General features: G+C 39.9%; 2 protein-coding genes across 5 annotated transcripts in view; both read right to left on the bottom strand.

Annotated features, from left to right (window-relative positions):
- Nucleotides 1-20,361, bottom strand: part of IPPK (inositol-pentakisphosphate 2-kinase) — a 49,753-nt gene extending 29,392 nt beyond the window's left edge. Inside the window, exons 1-2 of one of the 4 annotated variants that reach the window (XM_074879669.1) lie at nucleotides 4,117-4,288; nucleotides 3,051-3,140 (exon numbers count right to left, since the gene is read on the bottom strand). Coding sequence is in view for 3 of the 4 variants with exons in the window: in XM_074879665.1 (XP_074735766.1) it covers nucleotides 4,117-4,206 (90 nt within the window). In the remaining variant the exon portion in view is untranslated. Of the gene's footprint in view, nucleotides 1-3,050; nucleotides 3,141-4,116; nucleotides 4,299-5,900; nucleotides 6,067-20,303 lie in introns of those variants that run through there. The other 3 variants (XM_074879667.1, XM_074879666.1, XM_074879665.1) reach the window with 3 other exon arrangements.
- A 5,108-nt stretch (nucleotides 20,362-25,469) lies between these two features.
- Nucleotides 25,470-26,816, bottom strand: LOC141947930 (protein BTG1-like). The gene is made up of 2 exons (XM_074879663.1): nucleotides 26,624-26,816; nucleotides 25,470-26,444 (listed from the first exon to the last, which is right to left on the bottom strand). The coding sequence occupies exons 1-2, from the start codon at nucleotides 26,739-26,741 to the stop codon at nucleotides 26,092-26,094; spliced, it is 471 nt and encodes a 156-aa protein (XP_074735764.1). The 5' UTR covers nucleotides 26,742-26,816; the 3' UTR covers nucleotides 25,470-26,091.
- Between the last annotated feature and the right edge of the window lie 347 nt (nucleotides 26,817-27,163).

The raw sequence follows: 27,163 nt of genomic DNA, 5'->3' as shown, positions 1-27,163 counted from the left end.
AGCAAAACTTCTCTCTCTGTTACATCACATACCCTTGGTAAATCTTTTGGATACATCCAGAGCATGAAATCCATCAGAAATAAGAATTAGCATAGGTTTGAAATTTAAACAGAAGAATCTCCTCAATGATACAAAAACATTTAAGTTCAAGTCTAACTAAAACTATGCCTTTCCAATTAGTCTAAAAAGATTCAATAAATACAAGTTGCATCTTACACCTTTTCTGATAATGTCTTACTGTGAAAGAACTGAGACACCAACCATAACTTGGGCCATATTTTAAATCAAAACAATATTCAGAGAAGGCCATTGTTAATAAGCTACTGTATTTATACCCACAAGGAACAGTGACTAGTTTTTCAGTATTTTTCCCCTACCTGAAGACTCTTTAGTGCAGGAATCAGCAATATGTTCTCTATTTCCTTGAAATTGAGACATTCATAGATGTTAATTCACTATTCCACAGACATTAAGGGAAAAAAAAAAAAAAACAGAACACAACTGAACAAATTCACTTTATTGTCAGGGATCTGGAATTTCTCAGGAACAACTTGGAAGTTTGGGGGCCAATGCTTGACTTACACTAATTTCAATAGGACAAAATAGATTCAGCCAACTCCACATAGAAAAACAATGGAGGAAGAAACAAGACACACAGGTTTTTGAACTCATACAAAATGACATCATCAGAAAAAGAGCCTTAAGGAGATTCTCTCAACAAGACAGCAATTAATGATCAGCATCGCTCCCTTTCTGCCAAACAAGACCAAATAGGAAAACTGCAGCTAGCTAGTAATTCTGATCATAAGCTTTTCACTCTTTCAGCAAAAAACGCTGTGTCTAAACATACTATCTTGTTAATGGTCCTCTCTCAAAGTAAGTTTATTACGACAAAGTTCTCAGTAAGAATAATTTGTCGTTATTCTTAAAAACAAACCAACCAAGCAACCACAGGAAAACTATTTCATTTTGCAAAAGCAGTATTAGGAACAATTATCTAGCCTGATTTGACACAAAGCACCCCTTCATAAGTAGAATTACTTTATTTCAAAAATGAAAACCATCTCCCCCATATGCAGAACGTGTCTCTATGCACACACTTTGCAGCCATCATAATGCAGCTGCCAGCAGAAGCAGCTACAGGCATAATGAAATCTAAGACTGCTGTGAAAACACAAGATACCCCCCTCTCCTAGCAACCTCTGCTCTCTACAGTCCCCTACAAAGTCAGAACAAGGATCAGGAAGGATGCCTGAGAAAGCAGCACAGTGATATCCTCCATCTTTACCCATGTGTCTCGAAGAAAAACAAAAATCACAGAGAAGAGACAGATATTGTTCACTTGCTACAGGCACCAACTTTGGGAATCTTTTGCAAGTTTATGTGACTCGATTCCCTCACCCAGTCTCCTTAGCTCTGCTTCATTTACCTCCTCCATCTAACCTCCCTCCCCTTTTTCTGTTTCGTAAGCTTACATATATGCTCTAGAGATGGTTTATGCATTTACTAAATAAATCCCAAACCAAAACCCAAGGATATCTGTTAGAGCTGCAAGTGCTTCAAGACAAGAAGTAGATTATTGCTAACAGTCAAGGCATCTGAAGATAGAAACCGCAACCTTGTGCAAGCACACACCAAGGTTCCTCTAGACCATCTCATTGAATAAAAAACAAGCTGGGAAAAAAACCTCCTTTCCTTGTACCACCTCGCAGTAGTCACCCTGAAACACAAGCTTAACACTCAAACATATTTTAAAATGAAGCCTTTGGTTACCATAATATCCCAACATGCAAAAAATAAAAATGAGTAGAAATCAACTGCAGTGACGCACAGGAGGAATGGAATGTACATAGTTTTATCTCATAAAGCAAAAACGGGAGATGGCAAGCATATGTTTCAACAGTGAAAGGAAATACAAGTCATTATTTGTAGAGTTCCTTACACTACTTTCTACAAACATCTCCTGAAGACTTTTGAAATGAAATGTTAAGCGTCTCTATAAGAGCAAACAACTGATTAAAATGCATAACTACAAGTGAGGATTTCCAGCTCACTTCTAAAAAACTAGGTATCTCCACCTTAGAAAGAGTCAGCAGCTTACAAGAAGATAATTGTTTTATAGCAGTTCCTCTGAAGCCTCTCTACCGTTCAACAGCAGAGAGGAGGAGGGAAAGCATGGTTCAGCCTTCTTTTTAAATCAGAAGCCAAACTTGATGTGGAAGGAGCGACACTCCAGTAAAAATGCATGGAATAAGAAGCATCCTTTCTAAACCGCCTGGCTGACTGTGATGGCTCTTGGTTGGGGTTTTGTAGAGCTGTATCTCTACTGCAGCACTTCATGAACCTCTGAGTTGGCAACTAGAACAAGTAACCAGACAATTCACTGTATGGCATGAAGAGTGACAAGTTATTTGAAGAGGATACTATGATCCAATCAAATATTCAAAATTGCAACCAACGGACAAGGATCATACAGACACTGCCTGAATGAACTTGCAGGTTTTGTGTACTTCAGCGTGATCTTTCTAAACGTCTCAAGTGCTGTCTTCTGGAACCAGAGTTGCCAGTTGTATCTCTCACTAAAATCATGAGGTAGGAAAGCTGTCTTTGTTCGTTTTCTGCTAGAAGCATTTCAGCAGGCTGCAAGACTATACAAAGGCTTTTTGACCACCATTCAGTTTCTATTTGGATTAACTTAATCACATCTGCAATAAAAACCAACAGGAAAAAACTTTATCAACAGAGAAATTGGTACCATAATACTGTACATTTAGAATTTTAGATTCATCAGAACTGAAACTTTAAAAATCCATGAAAGCAGAAGTCTGAGTCTACATCATGCAAGCAAGCTCACAGCTCCAGAGATAACAATGCTAACTGGAAATGCTCGTCAGGCATTCCATCTTTATTCATCAGATCACTTTCTAAATGCTGGAGAACTAATTAAAGTAACTTTGTAAAACTATCACTGTAAGAAGAGACATGTTGACTAGACCATGCCTGCCTAAGTCCTCTCTTCTTAACTGCATGAATAAGGAACAGAGACACACTTGCAGTGATTTCAGGCGCTCATTTCAGTACAGTGTTCCGCAGGCTGTGGGAGCGCAGGCACACAGGGAGACTCTCGTCACTGTTGGGTTCTGCGGGATTAATAACCAGTAAGAGCAGCACATCACAATTCTTTCACCGAAACAACAGAGCATGTTCCACAGAATGCCAGCGTCTGACTGTCAGACAAACCTTTGTCTATATGCCACCACTCAAAGGCACTGGAAAAAACAGCTGCGTGTTGCCTGCGTCTAGGGCTTATCAACTCATCACCAGCAGAGCTATTTGTTGGGCACGTGACTTCTCTATGGCCAAGTTTTTCAATTTGTTACTGTACTAACTCTGGATTAAAAATGTGTTACATTCATGTCTTAAAGAGAAAGATACAGGGAATGGAGCAAACCAAAGAAATAAGTGTAGCCTTAAACACACGAGAGCACCGTGACCTGACGATACATGCCTTGTTCCCCTTACTCTTCACCCCAATTCAGCCACACTCCACACAACCAACAACAAGAGCGTCCATCCGGGCTGCCTGCTCACCCCAGCCCAAACCTGCACGCTCAATGTGCCACCTCACACAGTACCTGCTATCAGTGCTTCAAAGAGCAGTTCAGAGGGCAGGAGTTGAAATAAAACACCCTGAATCTTACTTCATTAAAGGCAAAGAAGCTTGTCCCCTCTTCTCCAGAAGGACAGGGGACATTTTTTTGTTGCTGTTTTGTTTTTTAAAACTTTCCAGATCTTCTAGAAGAAGCAAGGAAGAGATGCTCAGACCTGCAGAGGTAGGGACCAGCTTCCCCCCCACAGGCCAAAATACCACTACACATCAAAAGGGAGAGCATGGAAATAACAAGCACACACACCGTTCCACCCTGGCCCCTCACTCACAACCCCAGCACTTTTATCTGAGCACCTGTTCATGTCTCCCTTGCCACAAACAAATCGCCATCCCTCCCACTAGCATTTATACACAAAAAACATGAACCGAAGAGATACAGAATGAAGCAAGGAGAGTTAAAATGAAATTCACTATCTTAATTACGCTGCCCTTCTGTTCACACAAACCTGAGAATGACTTGACATCAGATGACAAGAACGATGATTAATCATGCAAGTATGTCCTGTTTGTAAGAGGCACAAAGTAACAATTAGCATCTAAACAGTATTCTACATGCTCCAATTTTACAAGATGTAAGCTTTACTTGTTCAAAGCTGTCTATGAAGGAAAAATCATATCTATTTCATTTTCACTCTATCTTAAAGTTTTAGCATCTTGATAAAGAGAACTCAGCAACTATTCTGAATCTCTGGCAAACTTCCTCACTTTCCATATCTTTAAAGATACCGCAATTACATCACTATTAATCCATTACGTGTTCTGACCCCTATCATCCAGTGACTGAGTATTTTTTAAACTGCCTTTTTCAAAGCTAAAATTTGGACAGGAAACAAAATCATGCACATTCTTCTTGTAGCAAAAATATCTTTTAAAAAATATTTTATATAAAGAAAGAGAAGGAAGAAACAAGAGCCACTGAAGTGCCCCTCCTAAAGTTTGGAGAGCACCAGAAGATTTCCAGCATTTTCTCAGACTTGGTATTTGTTAATATTTTTTACACCTAGATTATGCTTATAATCCAGAAAACAGACATGAAAAGAATCCAGTATTTGCAGTCATTCATTTAAACATAATAAAAAAAATCCCCAGCTCTCAGGATTCAACTCTTACTGTAGCTTTTTTTCCACATAAAGCCTACATTTTATTATTTTGGCTTTACTGGTTTTAGATCTATGAATTACCAAGAACATTCTGCGTCAGAACCATACCAGAATTGAAACTGAAATACAAATAATTTTTTAAGGCAAGTACTTTTTAGAAAAAGAATGATCTCCTTCAAGGGACGCGACTCCCAGTATATTAGGCAAATAATACATATACAAGTGGGGCAAGAATACAGTGACAGCAGTCACACGAACACATGCTTTTTAAACTGACACAGCATCTGCTTGATTGAATTTAGCTTCATTTAATCGTTACTGCTCACCAAAATGCTGAATCTATTTTACTATTTTTTTTAATTAACGCCCCCACCTCCCAAAAAACCACCCAAACCAAAACAAACACACCAAAATCCCCCCCAAAGAGTAAACTGAAGCACGGAGATGAAGTGACCGGCCCATTCACACAGAGGTCTACGGCCAAGCCAGAAACCGAAATTATATTCGGGAGTCCCCATTCAGCACTGCAGCAAGCGTTCAAACTCCTGCACGGGAAGAGTCACTGACAAAAGGAACATCATTCCTTCTCCAGATTTCTTTCTTCTGTCACACTTATACACCGGCATTATAGTAGAAAAGGGGCATTTTTAGTACTTTTTCCTCACAACTCCCGTTTCCAGACGACAGCTGTCTAGTCACATCAGCTGCTTTCCCTTCCACTACTTCCACTGCCAAACCCACACAAGCCGTAAGGGAGAACCGAGGAGAACGCCCGCTGATCTCTCCCGAAGGACGAGCACAATCCCCCCGCACGCAAACACCCGGCGGCCGGCACGGAGAACCGCTTCGGGAGAGAAAGGAGGGGAGCGCGGCGGGCCGGGCGGCCGCTCCCGCCGCGGGGGAGGCCCGAGCACCGGGACGCACACACCCAGGGAGGCACCACGCCGGGCGGCGGCACAGCCGCCGGGGACCCCCCGCCCTCCCGGCCGGTCCGCGGAGACCCCAGCGCGGCCCCGGCCCCTGAGGGAGCGCGGCGGCGCGGGCGGCGCCCCCCGCGCGCGGGCCCGGCGGGGCGGGGGAGGGGCGCCCGCGCGCCGCCGGCCGTTACCCGCCGCAGCCCCCCCCCCCACCTGGCAGTGGGAGACGACGAGGCTCTGGTTGCCTTCCCCGTGGTACTTCCATTCATTCTCATCCATCTTCTCCACTTCCATGCCCGGCCCGGCCCGCCGCCGCGCCCCGTGGGGACGGTGCCTGCCGCCGGCCCGCCGCGCTCACGCCTCCACCATCGCGGCTGCGCGCCGCCCCGCCGCAGGAAGTCCCGCCCTCCGCCGGAGAGCCCTGGCGGGAGGGAGGGAGGGGGGCGCGCGCCGGACACGCACGCCGGGCGGCCATCTTAGCGCCGGGCAGCGCCGCCAGCCGCCATCATTGAGCCGGGCAGGAATTAACGGCGGTAGAAGGCCGGTGCGCCCCTGGCCCGCGAGTCCGAAACGCGCCGCGGCTCCCGGTCTCTTCCTTCCCCCTCGGCCGCGCCAAGCCCCGGGAGGGGCCCTTCAGGCGCCCCTTGCACAGCGGGACCGCCCGGCCCCGGCCCCGCGGCCTTCCCGGCCCGCTCCAGCCCCTTCGGGGTGGTGCGGAGAGCCCGGCCCAGCGCCCGCCTCGCAGCATCCTTGGCTCCGGTTTTCAGAGGCCGCGGAACAGAACTGGGGGGAAGAAAAGCATCTTCCTCCAGCAACAACGACCTAGACCCAAAAGGGCTTTTTATGCGCCCTTTTGGTGGTTGCCCAGACAACATGCTCAGATACTGCACTGTGGAAAATGGGTTTGCACCTGCAACAGAGGTTATTCAGCTGATCAAACAAACAAAGACTGGAGTTTTACCTTTGGGGTTATGTTTCCTGCTAAGGTTGTTTTTAAGGTTACAGACTTTATATATATGAGTAGCAACTGTCATGTTTGCTCCTGTAGTCAGTCTCTGAATAAACTCTGCTTCAATACGCCAGGTCTTTCAAATATCTAATGGAGATGTTACAAGCATAAATATGAAAATGGCACATTATTTAAAAATTTATTAAAACATTAAACTGTTTTCCTTATTGTCCTCAACACAGTTCAATAGTTTCACAAAGTGCCTCAACACACACATACCTATATATTAATGTACACATATATAATGTGCAGTACCTTTAAGACGAATTATCTAAATATCCAAATTCCCTATCACAAATACAGGATTACATTTTAAATCCCCTAATCCAGTCAATTTTATCACTATGAGTTTTGACTACAACCAGCAAAACTTACCCTTGAATTACCATTTTAAAATCGTCACTAAGGGCTCTCTGAAACTCCCCCTTTTCTTCTCCGTCTTCCTCATAAGGCACTCCATGACAGTAGCCAAACTGACACATCAGAACATAACCAACACTTGCAAGCTTTCCTCTGTATAATGAACATTTGTATAATTTGGATAGTAGCCAAATTTGACTCTGTATTAGTCTTTTTAAAAAGTCAAAGCAAAGAAAATGATGCCTTTATTTTTAAAGGAGAGAGAAGATGCACCTAGAAGGCTGAAAATAAAACCTGCATAAATCTGCAATGAGTCACTGATCCTTTTTTTAAATGTGTGGTGCTGTAACAAATCATTTACAATCTGATTTCACTAGAATCTTTTTAAAATATGGATGTTAAACAATTTATACTTTCTTTTTGCCAAAATACTGGCTGATAGGCGCTTAACTTTGCCTTTTTATTTAACATTATCCTATATTCATCTACATGAAAAAGGAAATGCGAATCCCAGCTCCTTTGGCCATTTAATAAAGATGAAAATAATGACAGAGGGATGTTTAAAGTCTGTTTCTGTCACCTGCGTTTGCAAAGTTTCTTTATGTTGTATACCAACAAATGGATATACAAAACATACAAGAATTCACCATACTATCCTGACTTACCAAAAGTGTTTTAAAGAAGTTTTACTTACGACTGTGGGTAGGATTGTGGTACTTATAATACTTGCATTAAAAATTAACTGTACTTCAGAGAAATAGTATGTGGACACTTACTAGGCTTACATGGAGAAATTAAAGCAAATAATATCAAGATATTGTCTTGCAATGGCAAAACCAATTTGTCTCAATTTTAAAAGGAACTCTAGTATAGCAAGTTGATCCATTTTCTATTCTTTCATACTTCTGAAAAATGTACATCTATAGAGGAAAAAAATAAAGTAGAGGTTCTGAGCGCAAGGATAAACTCACTGAGAACACCTGAGTTTTAACACAGTCCATCTCTCTCGCAGGTCACTTCCCCTCTAGCGTTCCATGGTACAGAGCTACCACTCGGGCACACTGCAGGGGTGTTCTGAGAACACATTGGTAAAATTCGGAAACTGGAGGGACAAAAGCCTGTCAACATATTTTTTCTCTCTGCATTATCAGTTTTTAAACACTACTCATTTCAAGTATTATCTTCAATGTGCTTGAACTGAAATATCTTAAGCTGTTGTGCTATTAATGATGTTGAAGTATTGCTTAACTGGAATTCCACCAACATGGCTATGTCTTGTGGTGTAACTACAGCTTGTGCAGACATAGCTGGATTGATTTTAATTAGCTACCTTGAGGACTGCTAGTACAGAGCTCTGTGACCTTCAATAGCCATCTGAGAATCTCAGCAGACGATCAGGTGTTCTACGGTATTTTAGTGGGTAAATAAGCTAGTTTAAAATTACATCAGGAATGCGTAAGGTTCTACAGCTCCTGCTTAATCCCCTCACAATTTCTTTTTTTGATGTAACATGAAGGAGTCAGGAAAGCACCACAGGCCTGAAATACATTTTTTTTTCTCTGTAACTGCATGAGGTGGCTATGCTTTATGTCACAATTCCTATTTGAGACTCTTCAGTGTTGGGGATACCCACCCTCACAAAAAAAAAAAAAAAATAATTAAGGAAAATATAGATTTTAAATCAGAGGGTACACTATACTTAACTCTGCAGATATTCTCAAATAAAAGATAAAGTGGACCAAGGTCATGGATCATGTGACATTAAGAATAAGTTAGTAAAATAATGACACACTATTGTCAAACAGATTTGCAACTAAAATTGAGAAAATAGCTATCCTGTCTCTTTACATGAAGACAGACAACAATACATTAACTAATATAAAATTTCTTCCCACCCCATCTTCTATCATTCCATGTCTTCAGTTTTTGCTCATTTTTAAATGGCATTTAAACTGTGGCACTGACTTCACATCTCTAGTTTATACACCCCAGCTCCCCTGGGTCATGCCTGCTATACAGATTGTTACTCTGCCAAAGCCCACCAAAACACGATCCCCCTCCCAACCTCAGCTCTACACCTTTGCTGTGTCCTTTTCCCAGGCATGCCCCAGAGCTATCAACTCTCACATATGCCATCTTTTACAACTTATAATTTCACCAGGAAATGAGAATGAAATGGTAAAAACAGTTCACTTACTTTGAGGAGGGGAAAAAAAAAAAAGAGTACTATCAAGCAAGTATTTCTTGTTAATATTCTGATGGCTATAAAAAGTTCATTAAATCCAGATCTGAGGAAAAAAATAGCATTACTTGAGGCTCATCATAAAATTGAGTGCCAATAAGACAAAGGTATTGTAAGCTTATGAGAAGGATTTTTGTGGTAACAGCTACATCTTAGTTCTACAGGTTCCTAAAATGAAAGGCTTCTATAAGAGAGAGGTTATTTTGTTCTTTATGAAAAGAGTAAGCATGACACAAGAGATCCTATCCTGGGACCTCAAAATGTCTGCCTGGAGAAATTAGGTTTAAAAATCACAAATTCAAGGCAGTGAGTCCAAGAATATTGAATGAATACGATACTACAACAATAGAATTGTGCTACAAAATACTGATTTTTTTTAAACTACTGCGCCATTTTCAGTTTTCAAGATGCAGTTATGCTTAAAAAAGACTGACAGTTTTATATTTTTATTATACTCAGATCATCAAAAATGTAGTATACTTATGTAACTCTCACCTCATTAAAATTTTAAAGCTTTGCTTTTTTTCTATTATCAGGATGATACCACTGCTTCATGCCATAGCTTTTTCTTGAATCCATGGTTTGTTTATGTAATTTCATACACATACTAGAAATGCAGGAAATCTCTTGTTCCAACTGCCATTTCACCATTTCAGTCTGACTGAGAAACACTGACCCAACAAAGGAAAAGAGATTAGACTAGGACTGGAGCGTGTAATTTGACAGCTTTTTTAGAAAGCATATGTGGTACTCTGAACCACAATATAATATTTTAGAAACTAAGCAAGTCAATGGCTTCAGGAATAGGACTGTAAGTAGCAAGAAAGGTAACTTAAGGTCAATGAAGATAAAGCCATGTATATGTTGTTAACAGACAAGAGCTTGCACAAACTTACCCAACCATCAATAACCACAGGTGTGAATAAACAGACGTTATAACTACTAAGAGGTTTAATTGCTACATACAGTCTGAAGAAAGAAATGAAGTTACAGACACAGCATAAATAAGTTATCTCTACAGTATATATAACTCCAAAGAATTGTCAAGACAGACAATATTTTTTACACATAGACAAGATAATTACATACTGTTTTTCATGCACAGGAGTCCTGAACATTTATTGAGAAACAAATACAACTAATTACTGGGGGGGGGGGGGGCATCCCCAAAACCAAACAAACGAAAAACAGTGTTGTGGTGAATTTTTGGGACTGGTAAGAGAAAATATATGGAAAAGAAGATCTCGTTAGAAACTGTAGGAGGTCTTTAAAGCAAAATGCCATGGTGAAATCCTAGTAGCTTTGACAAGGTATTAAAGCAGAATGGAACAAGACCAACCCCATCTAAGCACCTCCTTGAAGTCTGTTCTTACAGCCTTTAATCCTGTGGGCAAGGAAGGAAAGATGAAGGGATAAAGAGCTTTTAGGTCTTGCCTTGTATTAAGTAACATACCAGCGACTGGAAAACAAAATGCTCTTTACATAAAGAGGTGAAAGCAAACTACCGGAGCAGACTCAGTAGCCTGGTCAGAAGTCACGTAGAAGCAGTATTTTTGCTGCTTTCAGGACAGGCTAACACTTCTTATTGCAGATACTTTGCTGTTAATGTTATACTATTCAGTCATGATCAAACACCCTCTTGCAACATATAACTGCCCCTGGGAAAACACCTTATTGTCTCATATCACAAACATATCCTAACCTTGTGTTTAGTCCTTGGACCTGTTAATGGTTAAAGGAGAGCACATCTTAAACTTCTTTTTGACACAAGCCCTGTGTGACCATCTTTAAATAGGGAAGCCAGCATGTGTATTAATCTGGTTTTCAGCTAAACTGCCATCATTTGGCAATGCACTTCTGTGGAAAAACCTTGAAACCTTCCCCATTAAAACTTTCAGATCACCAAGTACAAGGTCTCCAGAAGATAAATTACAAATTGACGTAAACTGGTCACACGTTACGTCTCAGTTTATACCCAGAAACACCAAACTGCGTAACAAGCTCTGGGGATGGTACAGAAGGACTGAGCAGCAGTATCTTTTGTACCCTTACTGATAAATTCAGATTATGTTCCCTGACACAGCTATCAAATACTTTAAAAGGCATAATTCCTTAAATTCATACATACCACATTTTATTGACTGGAGTGATGTCTCTATTCAAATAGCAGCATACAAAATGAATGCTCCCCTCAACCAACTCCCTTGAAGAACCCAGTTTACTGGAATCATCACGATTGAGATTGGTAAACAGAACCTGTATTTTAAAGAGATATCTTCTCACATTTTAAAATTCAGATTATCTGTCATCTCCAATACATAAACACAGATATAATGCAGTTTCGCAAGCAGAGAAGCTAACATAAATGCTATGCTATCTCAAAAGGGTGATCTTGTTCTCCTTTTCAAATCTGGCTATATATTCCTGTGTCCTCTTTTCACATTGCCCTTAGCACATTTACACCCATGTTAGAGCCAGATTATTCATCAAATGAGTGGTGAGGTTTTCTTGGTGGAATTTTTTATCCCCTCCTTTAATTCTTTAGTTGACTCAGCAAACCAGTGTGACACATTGCATAGCCACACAAATCCTCCAGCCGTCCCTAAAGAAGGAATGGGAACACAACCAAAACCGATGGGGAGTGCAGGATTAGCCATTTTGTTGCTAGATCATTCTCAGACCAGATTAAGCTGATTATGAAACTGTACTTCTAGCAGCACTGCACAATCTCCTAGCAGGCTGAACGTGTGGGGGCCCTTTCAAGGAAAGAAGAAAACGCACAGAATGAACAGATATTTCTGGGTGTGCTCTGAAAAAGCAGTAGAGTGCACATCACAAAAGAATTGTTTTGGGAGAGAGAACTACATAATTCACTGAGCAGCCTGTGAGCTGTCACTTACAGGTGTTTTGGGGTTTTTTTTGGCTTGGTTTTTGTTGGGGTTTTTTTCTCCCCTAGAAAAGACACGTTATTAGGTTCCTGCCATCCCTTTACTGCTAGATCTACCCATGTTAAAAGAAAGCTGAGGTCATCTGCGTTATCAGAGTATCTGATAACATGCCACTAAACTATGCTTTATTGATTTAAAACAGCTATTTCAAAGGTGACAATCTACAATTCCCTTGATTAAGGTGGAATGAAGTGGATATTTAACAAGTGATTATGAGATGTTCCTGATTGAATGTTTGCCAAAACGATGTGTAAAACAATATCCATTGCAATAAAAATCTTTATGAAAGTATCTCCCTTGGAACAAAAGCATAAATATGAGTAACGAGTGTACATCTCACACCCTTCCAACAGATTTCTGGGAAAAAAAAAAACAACACAAGTTGCTTGGAAAAGAAGGACTATTCATAACAGTGACAGGAAAATAAATATACCAAACTATATATAGATATTCTAGATCTCTCAAGTCAATCTTTTTAAGGAATTAAAGACAACTAGGTGAGCATAAATTCTAGATCAAATTCTACACTTCTTAGAACAGAATCAGGCCCAAATAGTAGCGTCCCTTTCTCACACAAGGCTTGGCATCTTGCAAGGTACAAATCCATGTGGCATGAATGTACAGATTCAAAAAATGTACCTTGATGTTCTACTTTGATGGCTGGTTTTGAACCTATTTATGAATCTGTGAGGCTAAGTTAGAGTGGAAAAAAGGACATTTACAAAATCATACCTGGAAATAGACATTTAATTACAATTAAAACCCAGTGACAAAAGATAGACTTGTAGCCACTAGAAACATAATTGTAAAATCCATTAGAGCAATCCTGCTACCCAACAAAAAAACCCACAAAACAAAGACAGCAGACAGACCAAAAATAATTTAAAGGATAGTATTTGTCCCCCGGCTAGAAATAAGTATCTGAAAAGAGAAGATAATCTGACAAAAGCAGGAAAAGTAAGGGACAGAAATGTTTGTTGTTTTTTTTTAAAAACATGATTTGGTTCATGAGGTTCTAGGAGCAGTATGTTTTACAAAGCAAATCTATCAATATCAGACAGCACAAGAGAGACAGAAAGAGACTGGTAACTCTCAAAACTACTTATTAAAAGCTAGGTATATTTTTGTATAAACAAAATGGGCTGGTTTTTCCATTTTCTCACTTACCTTGCAAAAAGGAAGTTAAAAGCTGTTCACATAACAGCTTGATCTACTTCTGGATATGTCTGAAAAACAGCACTGATGATAAAAATAAAAACTCTAAATTGCTGTTCTGTAAGAACCCAATTGATCAATATTAATACTTTGTCACAGTTACAGGTTTCCAGGGATTTAGTGTTGTAAACCAGATGTAATGGGAAACAGCCTCATCTGCTGGCTTGAGGCAATACTATCAGGTGTCGACGCATAGTTTAATACGTGCCCTTTTTTTTTTCCCCCTCCACTTACATCTCCCATATCTCATACAGTAAAATCTACAGGACTGGGTTTTGAGATTTTTTTGCTGTTGCACGATATTGGCAACAGCAAAAACATTTGCACACACTCCTCAGATGACTGGAGATCCTAGATAATTTGTTAAAAGGAAAAGCTCTGAATCTGCTTTCTAGCTCCTGCCCATTAATATAGACAGTTATGTCTAAAGAGATTTCTCAAAGACTTTCCATTATTTAGTCTTAAGTTTCTTGTAATTTTACTGAAACTTCATAATGTTTCTAATCAGCTATTCCATGGGACTGTTTCAAACATAAGTGTTTGATGGAGATTTTTTTGCTGTTCTTTTTTTTGTTTAAAAAGTTAATTTAAAAAACTTCTGAAAGATTATTGAAAAACATGCTAGTTTATCTCATTAAACTTTTTATGAAGAAGCATTAGCATTGAAACAATCATGGATAATTTAGTGGGAAACAAATAAAGTTAAGGATGTATATTTTGCTGTCTTTTTAGTCTCAGTGAGATTAAAATCTAAACTTCTGCTAAGGCACACATGTAATATTAATGTTGACGTGTTCTGAGTGACTGATTTTGCAGTCTCAGTACTCTTACAACATTGATTTAAAAAATAACAGCCTCCCCCCCCACCCCAATAGTTACATATATTCTTAAAGCGTTCCCTCCTCCTTATCTGCTCTTACAGATAAACTGCACTCAGGCCCCTGAGTGTATTGACAGGCTGTAACAGCTCTGACCAGCCTCCATCCATCTTTCTCTGTAATGCTCCTCTGCAAACTCTCCCTAGCCCCCCAGAAGTTTAGGTGCAGCTCTGATACAGCACAGCTGCATGACCTTGGATCTGGCGGATAAGCCTGAGGAGGTGCAGCTGCAAGAAGCCACATTTGGACCTCTGCTGCTGGCTCGGGAGCTGCACATCAGCTCAGGTCCTTGCTCCTGCCCCAGCTGCACTGCAGCACTCAGGGAGCAAGCGAGAGCGGCTGCTCTGCAAGGGAAGGCAGTCAGGAGCCAGGGGGGCATCAGGGCACAGCATTAAGGGGTGCAGTCCTACAGTACCTGAGCAAGAGGAGCAGAGCAGGTCTGGTGACAGTGACCAGGGATGGCCCAGGCTGGTGAGTGCCAGGCCACCTGTAGTGATGAGGCAGTCCAAGGTCAAGCCAGGGAGTTAAGTCACCAAGGCAGTGTACGAGACCAGGCACAAGTGTACCTACAACTGAATCCATTGTGTCTCTTCCCCTGCAGACTGTCCCTCTTCTACGTTTCCAAACAACTGGTCATTACCTTTATTGCTGTTACGTGTCTTACACACAGGTCTCCTTCCTTGCCAAGGCCAGGGGGTCCTACACATAAGTATTTTCCATATCCCTGTGTGGTCTGTTAGCCTCAGGATACTGGTCTAAAGTTAATATAATTTGGTGTTGCCAAAGTTAAAGCTATAATGACTCTCATTATTCCATTATCTTGATTGCAGAAAGTACTTTAAAGAACATTAAGTAACTCAGGTTACTTAAATTACCTTGGCTTCACATTCTATACTTCCTTCAGACAAGACTGATCTCATTCATTTTCAAAGGGCCGATCAGTCCCAGTTCTCATTCAAATCAGAAGGCTCTGCATTCCTGAAAGTTGGGCCACTCTGTTTCAATGTCTATGTTCAGATGGGAGACCTTAGATGCACAGGAAAAGGTTAAAAGCCGATGGAGACAAACAAAAGGAAAAACTTAAAACAGGAATGAGTATACAGATGGCAGTTAAAGATGCACTTAAAAAGTAGAAGAAAGGAAAACAGAAGCAAATAAAACAAGAAACATTCAGAATATCAAAGGCCATAAGCCTGAACTGTTATTTTTGCATGCAAATTGCGTTTCAGAGATTAGTCCTAGAACCTAATTTATTATGATGTGAAAATCATACCATGACTAATTCGTTATCAAGGGCACGACTCTATTAAACACAGTTGTGTAAAGAGGCTTTACAGGAGACTCTTCAGGAGACTACATATCCACATTGATTCAAAGGGAGAACTGCCATTTCAGGAATAACCCATAGTACCCATCAAAACCTGACTCACCAGAAGTTGCTCACAGCAATTATTCAAAAAAGGAACACAGACTAACCAGTACTTATCTGTACTCTGTATAGCTATATGAGCTATACATACCTTAACCTTCTTGGACAACTCAGAATCCCCGAGAAGTGTAAAAATGATTTATTAGAAGATCCTTGTATAAGGATCACTCTGTGATCATTCAAAGTAAAAGGACAAACATACAGATCTTATCCTGTAAACTTTTAGCCTTCCCCCAAGTGTATTCCTTCCAGTTCATGAACACTTTCCAAGGGCCGTTCTGAGTTTTGAGAAGAGTCTGAATTTCATGGTTACTTTTAGTCCCCATCACCTCTACTGCCTACTCTCTCTCCCCTCATCTGCCTACAAGCATCATTTTACCACACTGAGTTCTTTCTGCAGGGGATACTTCACAAGATCGACAACACCATGTTTCAGCAGAATGCTAAGTAATCCTGCTTATGCATTAGCACTTTACAGAAACAAGAGATCACTGGAACACAATGACAGAGCAAAGAGCTAACTGAAAAAAACCCCCACATATATAGACTGATCTATCAGTAATTTCCTCTTACCAACAGTAGATTTTAGAAGTAATGCTTCATTTCATAACCAAAGATGCTGTGCTTAATGAGATATATTTTCCTGTCTGCTGGAGTATTCTTGCTATATCATATTCTAGAAGGACAACATGGTGTAGCTTTGTTATTTTTTATTATCCGTGTACATAGACAAGCTTTATAAGATGTTGAGGATACTCACAAGATCTTCAAAAGATAGGCATGTCCAAATACATACTAGGAGTAAAGTGAAATGACATCAAACTTTCACAAGCATCATACTGTTCTTTTAGACCATGATGCATGATGTAAAGTTGATTGTCCTTTTTTGCCATCAAGCAATTTCACAGATATTTTAACTCTATCAGAAATGAAGAACTAGAATCTTTGGTTCTAACAAGTATTTACCTTTACCAAAAGTAACCATTCTTCTGCCACCAATTTCCTAAAGCAATCATTCCAAACATGATGTCTAAAGTAAAAGAAGTGTTACTGGTAAGTCATTTAAATTAAAGCACACACACAGGAACCCTTTTATATGAATGGGGAGTTTATATAATTGTGAGAGAAAGAACATTAACCTACTGCTTTATTTGTTTTTATATTGAGATGTCCACAAAGGCATCAAGTAGATTACATAAAAATATTAAAAATAATTCCGCTTCCGAAAAGTATAAACAAAGATGCAAACAGTAGCTCCATAAATAAAGCATGAAGGTAGAAAAAAAATTTCCCCCCAGACTGTTAATCATTAAAGTAAGCTCAGCTTTGTCTTATTATAAAAGGGCCAACTACCTTTAGATTTTTCATACAAGTTTTTCAGTTCCTCCATTTTTCTGCAGCACAGTGAAATGTTTGTCAGAACACAGGATTATAGCCTGTAAATGGTAACCCTTTACATGTTCTATATAACGAACACTCTCTCTTTAGGTGATAGGCCTCCCATTCCTCCGAAACGGGGAAAACATTTAACAATTACTGAAAAATGTTGGTGGGACAAGGTGAGAGCCATCACTGATGTGACACACATAGGAAAGGACAATACTGGAAAACCCAGAGAACAGTTTGATTACAACCAGATGAATTCAGATATGAAAACAGCACTTACAAATTTTGGGGGGATAGAGGGAAAGATAAGAGAAACTCAATGAATTTCAAACAAAAAGATAAATGCCAATGAAAGACTTCAGCATGTACTTGTAGAAAAATGTTAAAAATTGGAAATTAAGAATAAAACAGGAGACAACTGTATTATAAATGAGAAAGACTTACTGGGAAAAAGAGCAAAGGATGTATTTTAGGGCTACTAATTCACTGGCAGTCTTAAGTAAGAATAAAATTAGCTGGAGATACAGGCATAAAGTTTAGGTGCTGTTGCTGAAAAAGGAACTCCAGCGTTAATTTATTTAGTTAGGTGTTTGAAGCATTGGAAATAAAATGCAGTTCATCACAACAACATGTTAGATAATTAGTTTATAGGCAATGAACCACACCAGGAGATACGTTACTAGAACAATAACCCAGCACTTCTACCCTAAAAAATTCAATCTTCAGAAATATTGAAGTAATCATCATAGGAAACAACTTCTGTAAAAAATTAAAATATTTTAAAACATATTAGCAGAAGGTATAGAAAAAAATATGTATGGCTTTTTAGGATCCTGTTTGATGTGCTGGATGAATATGCTATAGGTAACTTTTTTCAAAGCATAATTGTTTGCCCCCCCCACCCCTTCCACCTTAGTTAACAAAGCTGATACCAGATCTCAATAGTCTCAACGATAGATCCTTGTGAAGTGATACTGGAACAGATAATTCTCTTTGCAAAAGTAACTTCCAGGTCATTTAAAATGCTATTGCCGCTAAGAACAGAATACAAAAGGTACATTGCAGTATAGTGTTACGCTTGCCAATCTGGTACAAAAACAAAAGAGCTGTAATAAGGCTGGAAAGAAATGCCTCATAAAAAGCTCTGGATTAATCTTCTCTTTTTATTCCAGTGCTGGTTACTGTTCCAGTTCTTACGATTGTTGTCAAGACATGGTGTCTGCCAATAAAACAGCATTAATCTTCATTTCATGTTGATGCAAAGGTTTAGCAAATTTAATGAGAAAAGATTATTTGAAGGACAGAGGAACCACTGAAAGGTAAGAAGGGAGGAGGAGAAGGCAACAAGAAGTTGTCTTGTATGTGCTTTTCTTCTGATTCCTAGTCATGTAAATTGAGATAGATACACAGCCTGCTCTGGATCAGAGCTAAAAAGCAGCCCTTTAACTTCAGCAAACTTTTGCTCCCAGACTTCTTCAGTTTTCATTCCACAAAGCGTTCAATGTTCAGTGTTTTAGAACACATTTAGAAAAAGAATCAATCTTAAAGTCTTGTGGAAAAAAAGTCAAATATCTGTTTACTTTAGAAAATACACACAGCTTTCCCTGAATATAGCATCGAGATCTATGGCGCACACATACAGTTGTGAGACTATTAACACAGACAAACTAATTATTTTCTTTTCTGAAGTGACTCACAGAACAGTTAAGGTTTCAACTATGCTTAAATCTTCATTTGATACTTCAGAAACTAAAAGGAGCTCTATGAAGCAAATACACAGGACTCAGTTAAACAGTGCAAGTGCTTGAAATGTTCATCTAGGCCTGAGCCAAAAGGCTTTTAACGTTAAACATGGGAGTAATTCTACTGACTTCCATAGAAGCAACAACCTGCTCTTACTTCAAATGTGTAGCATTGAGTCATTGAAAAAAAATCTGAAGACTGTCATACTAGCTAAACATCATTTAGTGAAAAGACTAATGATAAAATCAAGTGTTCCATAAATACTGCAGTTCATGATTCTGAATTAAGTTTGTTCAGCAAAACCTCCATCCATCAAAATACTAATTCTACATTAAATGTTCAGCACTACTACTAAATTCAAGTACATATTTAATTACTCTCGACTGGTGTCTTAACATGCAAACTTCAACCACCTGAAAAAACAGCTCACAAGCCACATCAAAATATTCAATGCCTTTGGTTTCAGTATCAGCCCATCACACTGTGAGGCAAAAAGTACAAGACAACCCTCTCCCAATGTATTTGTACATCTTTTTCCTGCCCTAGAGGAAAAACCCTTTGACAAAACCCTTGTATCAACCTTTAACATGCAGTCAAGAAACACATGCATGTGATGACCTCTGGTGTACCCAGGAAAAAAAACAAATTCAGCATACTTCCTGGAAGAAAGGATTTGGATAAGTAACACATTATTCTGAGCACTAAATAAAATGTTATCTCATGATACAGATTAGAAGAATTCTGTTTTCATTTATATTTCTGCAACCTTAGAATTACAGTCTTCCTAACAACACATAATAATCCAAATTCACAGAGTAAGAGAAGGCAAGTCTAAGGGGTCAGCTTTTGTTATAATCCACTCCAAGGATATATAAAAGCGTAAACCACTATAGTTTATATTCTTTTCCATCATTCCTACATGTTCCTTTATACAAATCTAACCCTCAGGTTGCACATTTGCAACAGAAACATTCACATGACACTGTATTGATGCTAATGATGCTGTATAAATAATAGTGCAAAATGTCAATTGCATATTCATATCATACATATGTACGGCTGTTAAAATAGAATTGCATATAAAGATGTTGTACACTAGGAATACTCATTAGTATCTTACTCACCTATATGTAGCATGTAAAATAAAGCTTAGGTCTTGCAAGTAATGTAATTTCTAAGTATTTATGAATATTTGTAAATATTTATAGTTCCTTTCCTCCTCAGAGCCCCAGTGGAAGAAAGTGAGTTCCGTGTTGGCACTCGGTGTAAAATGAAGTAAGTTTAGTGGTTTGAGGATACAACAACCTTACTTCTGTGCAGCATTCTCCTCTGACCTCCTAGAACTACTGGAACAACTGGGGCTCAGTGTTCAGGTAGTTTAAGGAGTATTTTATGGTACAACCTACCTTTTTCTTCAGTTTTCTTGTGTGTTTGTTCATTCTTCATTCACGTAGCAGACAATCCTGGGAATGGCACACAGAAATAATATCAGTCATCTGAGGTTAAAGTCACTTATGTCAGCTGTGTAAGATGATCAATTTAACAACAGTTTGCATGACTGGGCTCTACACTGCATCATCCCAAACATCATACTGCAGTTTTGAAAGCTATATAGTAAAAATTGCTTTATGAAGTTGATTGTACTTGCTACTACTGAACTACAACTAAAGTTTCTAAGAATCTATGCTCTAGAAAGTTCATATTCAAAGCTGCTGCATGGCAGCATCTACAAAGACTGTATTTATACTTTTATACATGCATTTTTCTTTTAAAAATGTCTTCCATTTCAAAGATGAACTTTCATACTTGGCATATCTCCAAGATTACAAACTTTTTTCGAAGTTGGGTATTTATTTAGCACAAGAGGTTTGCTTGAAACATTATAGAACCATTTTGTGATATAATTTTTCTTCTTCCTAGTAAAGCACAACAGAATTATTTTATCAGGAGAGGTATTTGCAGCTCTGTCTTTCAGATTTGCTGTTTAATTTAACTGAACAGATGTTTATCTTCTTTTACAGTTTTTGTTTCGTTGGATTTTTAAGAACCACTGGGGAGAATAACATACTATATAGCTGCTTCTGCTAATGAGGCTGTACAAATACTGCCATCAATAATCTGGGGGCAAATTGTTTAAAACAATGATAAAACCAAGTTTGTCACAAATCACAGTTTAATTTGCATTCTCATTGCTTCCTGACACTTTTTAGAGAACTATTAGTGATCCTGATTGCAAACAAGGGGCAGCTGAATCTCAAAGTGCAAAGTGATTCTCCCAAGCAGATTAAAGATTCTTTCATGCAATTCCATTTCAATTAAAATATATTGCCCCCCCAAGAAGTTACCCAAATTACAAGCTAAAATCAGCAGTTTACTTCTCAATAAAAATTTTACATAGCCTTATAATGCAAAGCAGTATATCACTTGTTATTACTGGAATAAATTCAGTCCTCAGAGAGAAAATAATGAAAATAGATGAGCCTATTACTCTTACAGTATAAAAATTATCAAGAGTGATTCTGGCACCACAAGAAAAAATAATTTATAAAAAGTAAGTACGGTGACAGTAAAAAGTATCAACCTTACTACTCAAGAACCAGAATGCCTCTATTAAACCCAAGTCTTCCCACTCTGCCATGGCAATATGCATCAGCCTGGAGGAATCACACAGAGCCAAACTGATGACTGTAGTGATGCTTACACTGATAGAACATAAAGCAGAAATTAAGATGAGATCAAAGTTCTGAGTCACACCCCTTACCATACCAGTAAGAATAAAGAAGAAAAAAGGTGAAACAGAAAAAAGCCAACATACATGGATTATTGTGAAGTACAAAAAATCTGAAGGAAGCTAAAAATGTGAAAGAAAAATCCATAGTTAAAATAGCTAAGAAAAACAGCTATGCAAAGGCAATGACCTTTTAAGATATATCAGCACATAAATGAATTCTGGTACTGAAAAGATGAAGACGGTAAAATTGCTAACGTGAGGCAAAAAGCTGTAAGTTTTCAATAAATACTGCCTATCTGTATTTGATAATGTGGATAACTTTGTACTATATGAGGATAATGAAATACTTCCAAAACACTCATGAGTAAAACAGATAATATCAAGATAATAATTTTTAAGATTTCAAAAGGAAGAACATAACCACAAGATCTAGAAAAATGCCTGAGACAACTGCCTTAGGATATCACTGGGACCCTCATGTCTATTCTCAATGCATGCGGGAATAACTCGAAAGTTTCTCCAAAGTAGGTGTCCCGATATAAAAAAGTAACAACTGGTAATTGCAGGAGAGTTAGAACACTTTTAATCATGGATTAAATATAAAAAGGAGGTTAATTAATGAAATATTAATTCACTTCATAATAAGTGTAATTAAAAGGAGAACAATATCATTAACACCAGTCAACGTGGTTTTATAGAAAAGCTACCCTGTTAAACAAACCTGGGGTTTGTCCTTTGTGTGAGTAATTGCAGTAACACTATTTAGGCTTTTATAAGGCACTTCACCTAAAGCACGTGGCATTCTAGACAAAAATAACAGTGAAGAATGCATTACATAAATTAAAAATGAGTTAAGTGAAAGGCCTCATATTTAGCAATTATGTCAGTACTAGATCTGAAGTAATTTTACATTGTTCTCAGTGAAGTGAAAATCACAGCACTGTCAGTGCTGGAGGAATGGCAAATAATGGTGGGAACGGTGCGATCCGGATCAGTTGGTTCACTGCACTCATTTCTTGAGAGCACATTCTCATGCACATATTAAAAAACTGAATGAGTGTTTGCATAAAGCATGTATGTAAATCCCAGTTAAAAGAAAATTATTTATGCTCAAATTTAAAAAGCTTAATCTTTTTAATCCTTTAAATAAAAAACAGACTTAATTTGATTGCAACATACAAGAGGCCATATTGAAAGGCTCTTTCATCTTGAGGATAAAGAAATAAAGACATCAATGTTTAGAAATCAAACTTAAAAAACATAACAAATTCCATATTTGAGCTTACCTAACACTAAAGGTAATAGAAGCTCAAACAAATACAGACAATACCCTTATCTCTTGAAGTTTTCCAATCAAAATTATACACCTCTGTATTCTTAGGTGCGAATAATGAGTCAGGGGTGCAATGTATAGGAATTGCAGCTCAAAAGCTGTCAGGGGCTATATAAACTAACAGGACCTTCTGTCTCATTTGGATTTTACAACTCAGAAAGACAAATGTTACTTGTCTTTGCAGCAAGGCAACGTTTTGGAGAAACAGGCAAATGGATGTTTTTTCCTCTATAAATGTTTCTTCCTTCAGCTTTACTTATACAACAGTTAACCCATCCTCATACAAACAGGCATGAGAACAAATATACCCTTCCTCCATGTATTTTTACCGCTTCAAGGAGGCTAGCATGCAATAATTAATTCTTCCTATAGAATTCAAACCATTCTGTTCTAAATCATCACTGATCAGATGCTGTCAGTCTTGTGTGACAAGTACATAATTTTAAATACGTTAAGATTTTGGCTTGTTTGTTGCAATGGCAGAATGCAGAACTTACACCTTTTAGGCAAAACACAAAGTTAATTTTATTTACCTCCTCCAAATAACAGCCTCCCTGGCTTACTACCAAGAGCTCTGTTCCCTCAGAACAGCCTTTGTGCTGTTAGTAGGTCTTTGACATTTTTTTAAAGCAATGGAATGTAGTTCTAGATGTCACAGATATTACAGTGTATTTACTTGCAGCTCAAGTATTTTATTTGCTTCAGTGCGTTTTCTTGAAGCTCCCCAGTCTCCTCCACCTGCTTGTCTGCAGAGTAACTTAAACTCTATGCCTGTAGCTGAAGTATATGAAATTGAACTTGAATTACACTAACAAAAACGTACTGTTCAATGATAAATATCAAACTTGCAGAGAGCATAGGATACTTGAGATATTACATAACGTATGAAATAGCCCATTTAATATGATAGGATTAATAGATAAGAAGCAATAGAATTCACCATGGCTGGGAGTAATCCAGGCTCTTCTCTACTCTTACACCGAGACACACCAGGCCAGAACAGAACATCTGAAAAACCTGCTGCACCCTACTTCATGTCAAACCACACCCAGTAGCTGGAAGTCATACCCTGTGTCCCAAGACATCTTTAATTTGACTTGGAGTGTTTACTGCTATGTAAAATCCACTGTTAAACTAAAAACTTCATACTACATCTTTTCAGACAGGCTGTTAATATAATGTGCAGCAAGGCCAATTATCTTTCAAATGAAATTTAATCAAAGAGGGCATCTTATCCTTAGTACATTTAATGTTATTCTGTTCAATTACTGACAAATGTGTCAAATATGTCCCTTAGAGGTCCTAAGGAAATAAATATGCAGTGCAGGTAATTCTATCAGGGAAAATTCTATCAGGGAAAAAATGCTATCTCCCCAAGAGAATAAAACAATGTCATGATAACTGATTTTCAATCTTGTATAATAAAAAGGCAATTTGCCACAAGACCTTTAAGACCCATTTGTTAAAGTAACCCAGAAACTTATTTACTGGAGTGATAGACTAGAAACAGATAATCATTTTTACAAAGTTTTAATTACTAAAAAAACTGCACTATGCCTTTTATTCAGATTAAACAAATACTACTAGACAAGCCTGCCTCCAAGATAATAAGTCAAACAGCAAGAAGTAAACCACAGCTTTTTCTAACGTGAAGAAAAAACCTCTTTATGTGAGCTGGAGTTCTACCCTTTCCAGTTTGCCCAGACTTGCCCCTTCCTTTGCTGTATGTTTTACCATGTTGTTGACATAGTGCAAGTTTTGGGTGGGTTTTTTTTTTCTGACATACTAACACCAGACAAAGCTCTCTTTCATCAAGTATTCAACTGTGCTCAAACACCAGGCTACCAGAAAACCAGCAATGCTAGACACTATGCAGTGTTCTATTGCTAAATTACAAGCCATTGCTTCTTAGAATAGGAATCACAGTCTCTCTAAATTGGATCCTTTACTGGAATATCAGTAGGAAGATTCTCCACATAAACCAGCAACACACAGCTTTGTTATTACATCAAATCCACTGTATTTGATACTTTTAAACTTGCACCCAACTGGTATTAGAGACACTGACAAAATGAGAAGGAACTCAACATGACGCCAGAAATGGCAGGTCTTTACCTTCCAGAAGTCACGAGAGTTACATAGTATTGATGATCAGTGTTTCACGATGGTTTCCTAGATGGTTTTAAGTTGCAGTTTTAAATGCAAACTCAATTTCTCAATAAACTCAAGCATTTTTTGCAATAGATCAACTGTTAGAAGAGCACTTTTGCTTCCACTCAGTTTGATACAGCACACACTGAAAAAACCCCCACGCAGCTCTACAGACTATTCAGCTCTACTCAAACAGCCAGCAAGCTTTCTGAAACTAAGCATTTTGTGGTGATCTGATATAAAGATGAATGATCAGAGCTACACCTTGCTAACTGTGATGATTAGAAATAGCTAGAGTAAGCTTTGAGAGCAGTGTAGAAAGCCTGGGGGGAAAAAAACCAAACCAACAAGTCAAAAGCAGTTTGAGCAAGTCTTTATTGTTCTACTCCAATAACTAGAAATAACAAGACAAACGAATTCCCCAATTCTTTTTGTCAAAATGTTGGGGCATGATGGAATCTAGCCCTCAAATAAATGCATGCTTTGAAAAAGGAAAAATAAAGAGTTATTTTTGTGATTTGTGCCTCGCAGCCAAACTTGAATGACCCTGAGAGAAGTCTGTGCAGACAAATCACTGGAAAGATTTATGTGCCGCTTGTTAGATCTGTTTCCCACCCCCCTTCGTGTTATTGCTCTGCAAATTGAGGAATGTTTTAGCAAGTGTTAATCTTGACTAAAATCCATCATAAAGAGTGCTACAATATTGCTTTTTATTACAAATAGCCAAAACTTCTTTGAAAATATAAATGTGTAAAACAATCAACTGACTGTACAGTGCATTTACAGTACACAATCCAGAAAGTAACATGCAGTGTAAAGAACTGCTTTATACATTAGCCCTTGGCCACAAAGAACTTGGCAGTACTACTACAACTTCAATGACTATAGGGTGAAAAAAAAAAAAATTGAGAATCTCAGTTACATCTAAGTTTACCATGAGACTGGGATACATACATCATTGTACAAGGAATTGTACTTTTTAACTAGAAACTGTCATCATGTTGTAATTCTTGGAAGGGCTGGATCTGCCAGTTCTCCACTCCTCCTTACAGCTGGTCCTGCTCTCCAGCGGTTTGGCCGCCTTCCCACCAGGCTGGGGACTTTCGTAAAGGACACAGATAGACCCATCTTCACCTATGCGATAGGACACTTCGAAAGGGTCGACCCAAAGAGTTAATTCGCTGGGTAAGAGCTGGAAGAGTCTCTCGTGGCTCAGTCCAATCATCCCCGCTGCCTTTCCTATCAAGGGGTCCATCTTATGGTTGATCCTAATGCACCGGTACCCGGAGCCCTTGGAGGGCACCAGGGGGAACCAGTGGTGCTTGTAGTGCTCTGCGGGAGGGAACAAAGAGGAGCTTTACCGCGGCCCCAGAGCCCCACCGCCCTTCAGCCCCGCGGAGGCTGCGCTCCGCCGGACTCCCCCGCTCCGCGGGGCAGCGGCGGCGGCGACCGGCCGGGCCGTGGCGGCCCCCCCCGCCCCCGCCGCGCGAGCTCCCGCCACCCCCGCTCACCGCGCAGCGCCTCCTGCAGGCACTCCCGGAAGCACCGCAGCTGCTCCTCGCCGATACCGCCGGCGGCCCGTAGGAGGCGGGTGACGAACGCTGCCGCCGTGGAGATCTCGGTCCTCATGGCCGCCCCGGCCGGCGCGCACCTCCCCGCCGCTGCCGCCGCCGCCGCCCCGGCCCGCTGCCAGCGCCGCCGCGCCCGCCCCGGCCCGGCCCCCGCGCCTCCGGCCAATGGCGGCGCCGCGCAACAGCCGCGTCGCCCGGCGGCGCCCCGCCCCCGCGGGCAGGACGAGGCCCCATTGGCGGCGGCGGGCGCGGGGCGGGGCGGCCCCGGCGGCTGCGCGCGGTCATTGGGCCGCCGCTCGGGCCGGGCCGTGTTTGTTTTGTTGGCGGAGGGGCGGGTCCTGCCCGCCGGGGGGGCGGGGAGGGACACGCCCCCTCCTCTCCTCCCCCCGCCTCCGGCGCCGCGGCGGGGAGCGGCGAGGCGGGGCCGGGCCCGGGCCGAGCGCCGGAGCCTTCCCCGCCGGGCGCGACGCCGGGGCCGCC

The sequence above is a fragment of the Strix uralensis genome, chromosome 10, assembly GCF_047716275.1.
Source record: "Strix uralensis isolate ZFMK-TIS-50842 chromosome 10, bStrUra1, whole genome shotgun sequence".
In the NCBI taxonomy this organism is placed as follows: Eukaryota; Metazoa; Chordata; class Aves; order Strigiformes; family Strigidae; genus Strix; species Strix uralensis.
Note: the sequence above shows the minus strand (reverse complement) of the source record. Positions and strands in the feature narration are given on the sequence as shown.

What these genes read in the sequence shown, in the direction of transcription:
- LOC141947930 (XM_074879663.1), bottom strand. Translation starts at nt 26,741, where the DNA reads ATGAGGACCGAGATCTCCACGGCGGCAGCGTTCGTCACCCGCCTCCTA. An exon ending in CCTGCAGGAGGCGCTGCGCG is followed by an intron (nt 26,445 to 26,623) that starts GTGAGCGGGGGT and finishes TCCCTCCCGCAG; the next exon opens with AGCACTACAAGCACCACTGG.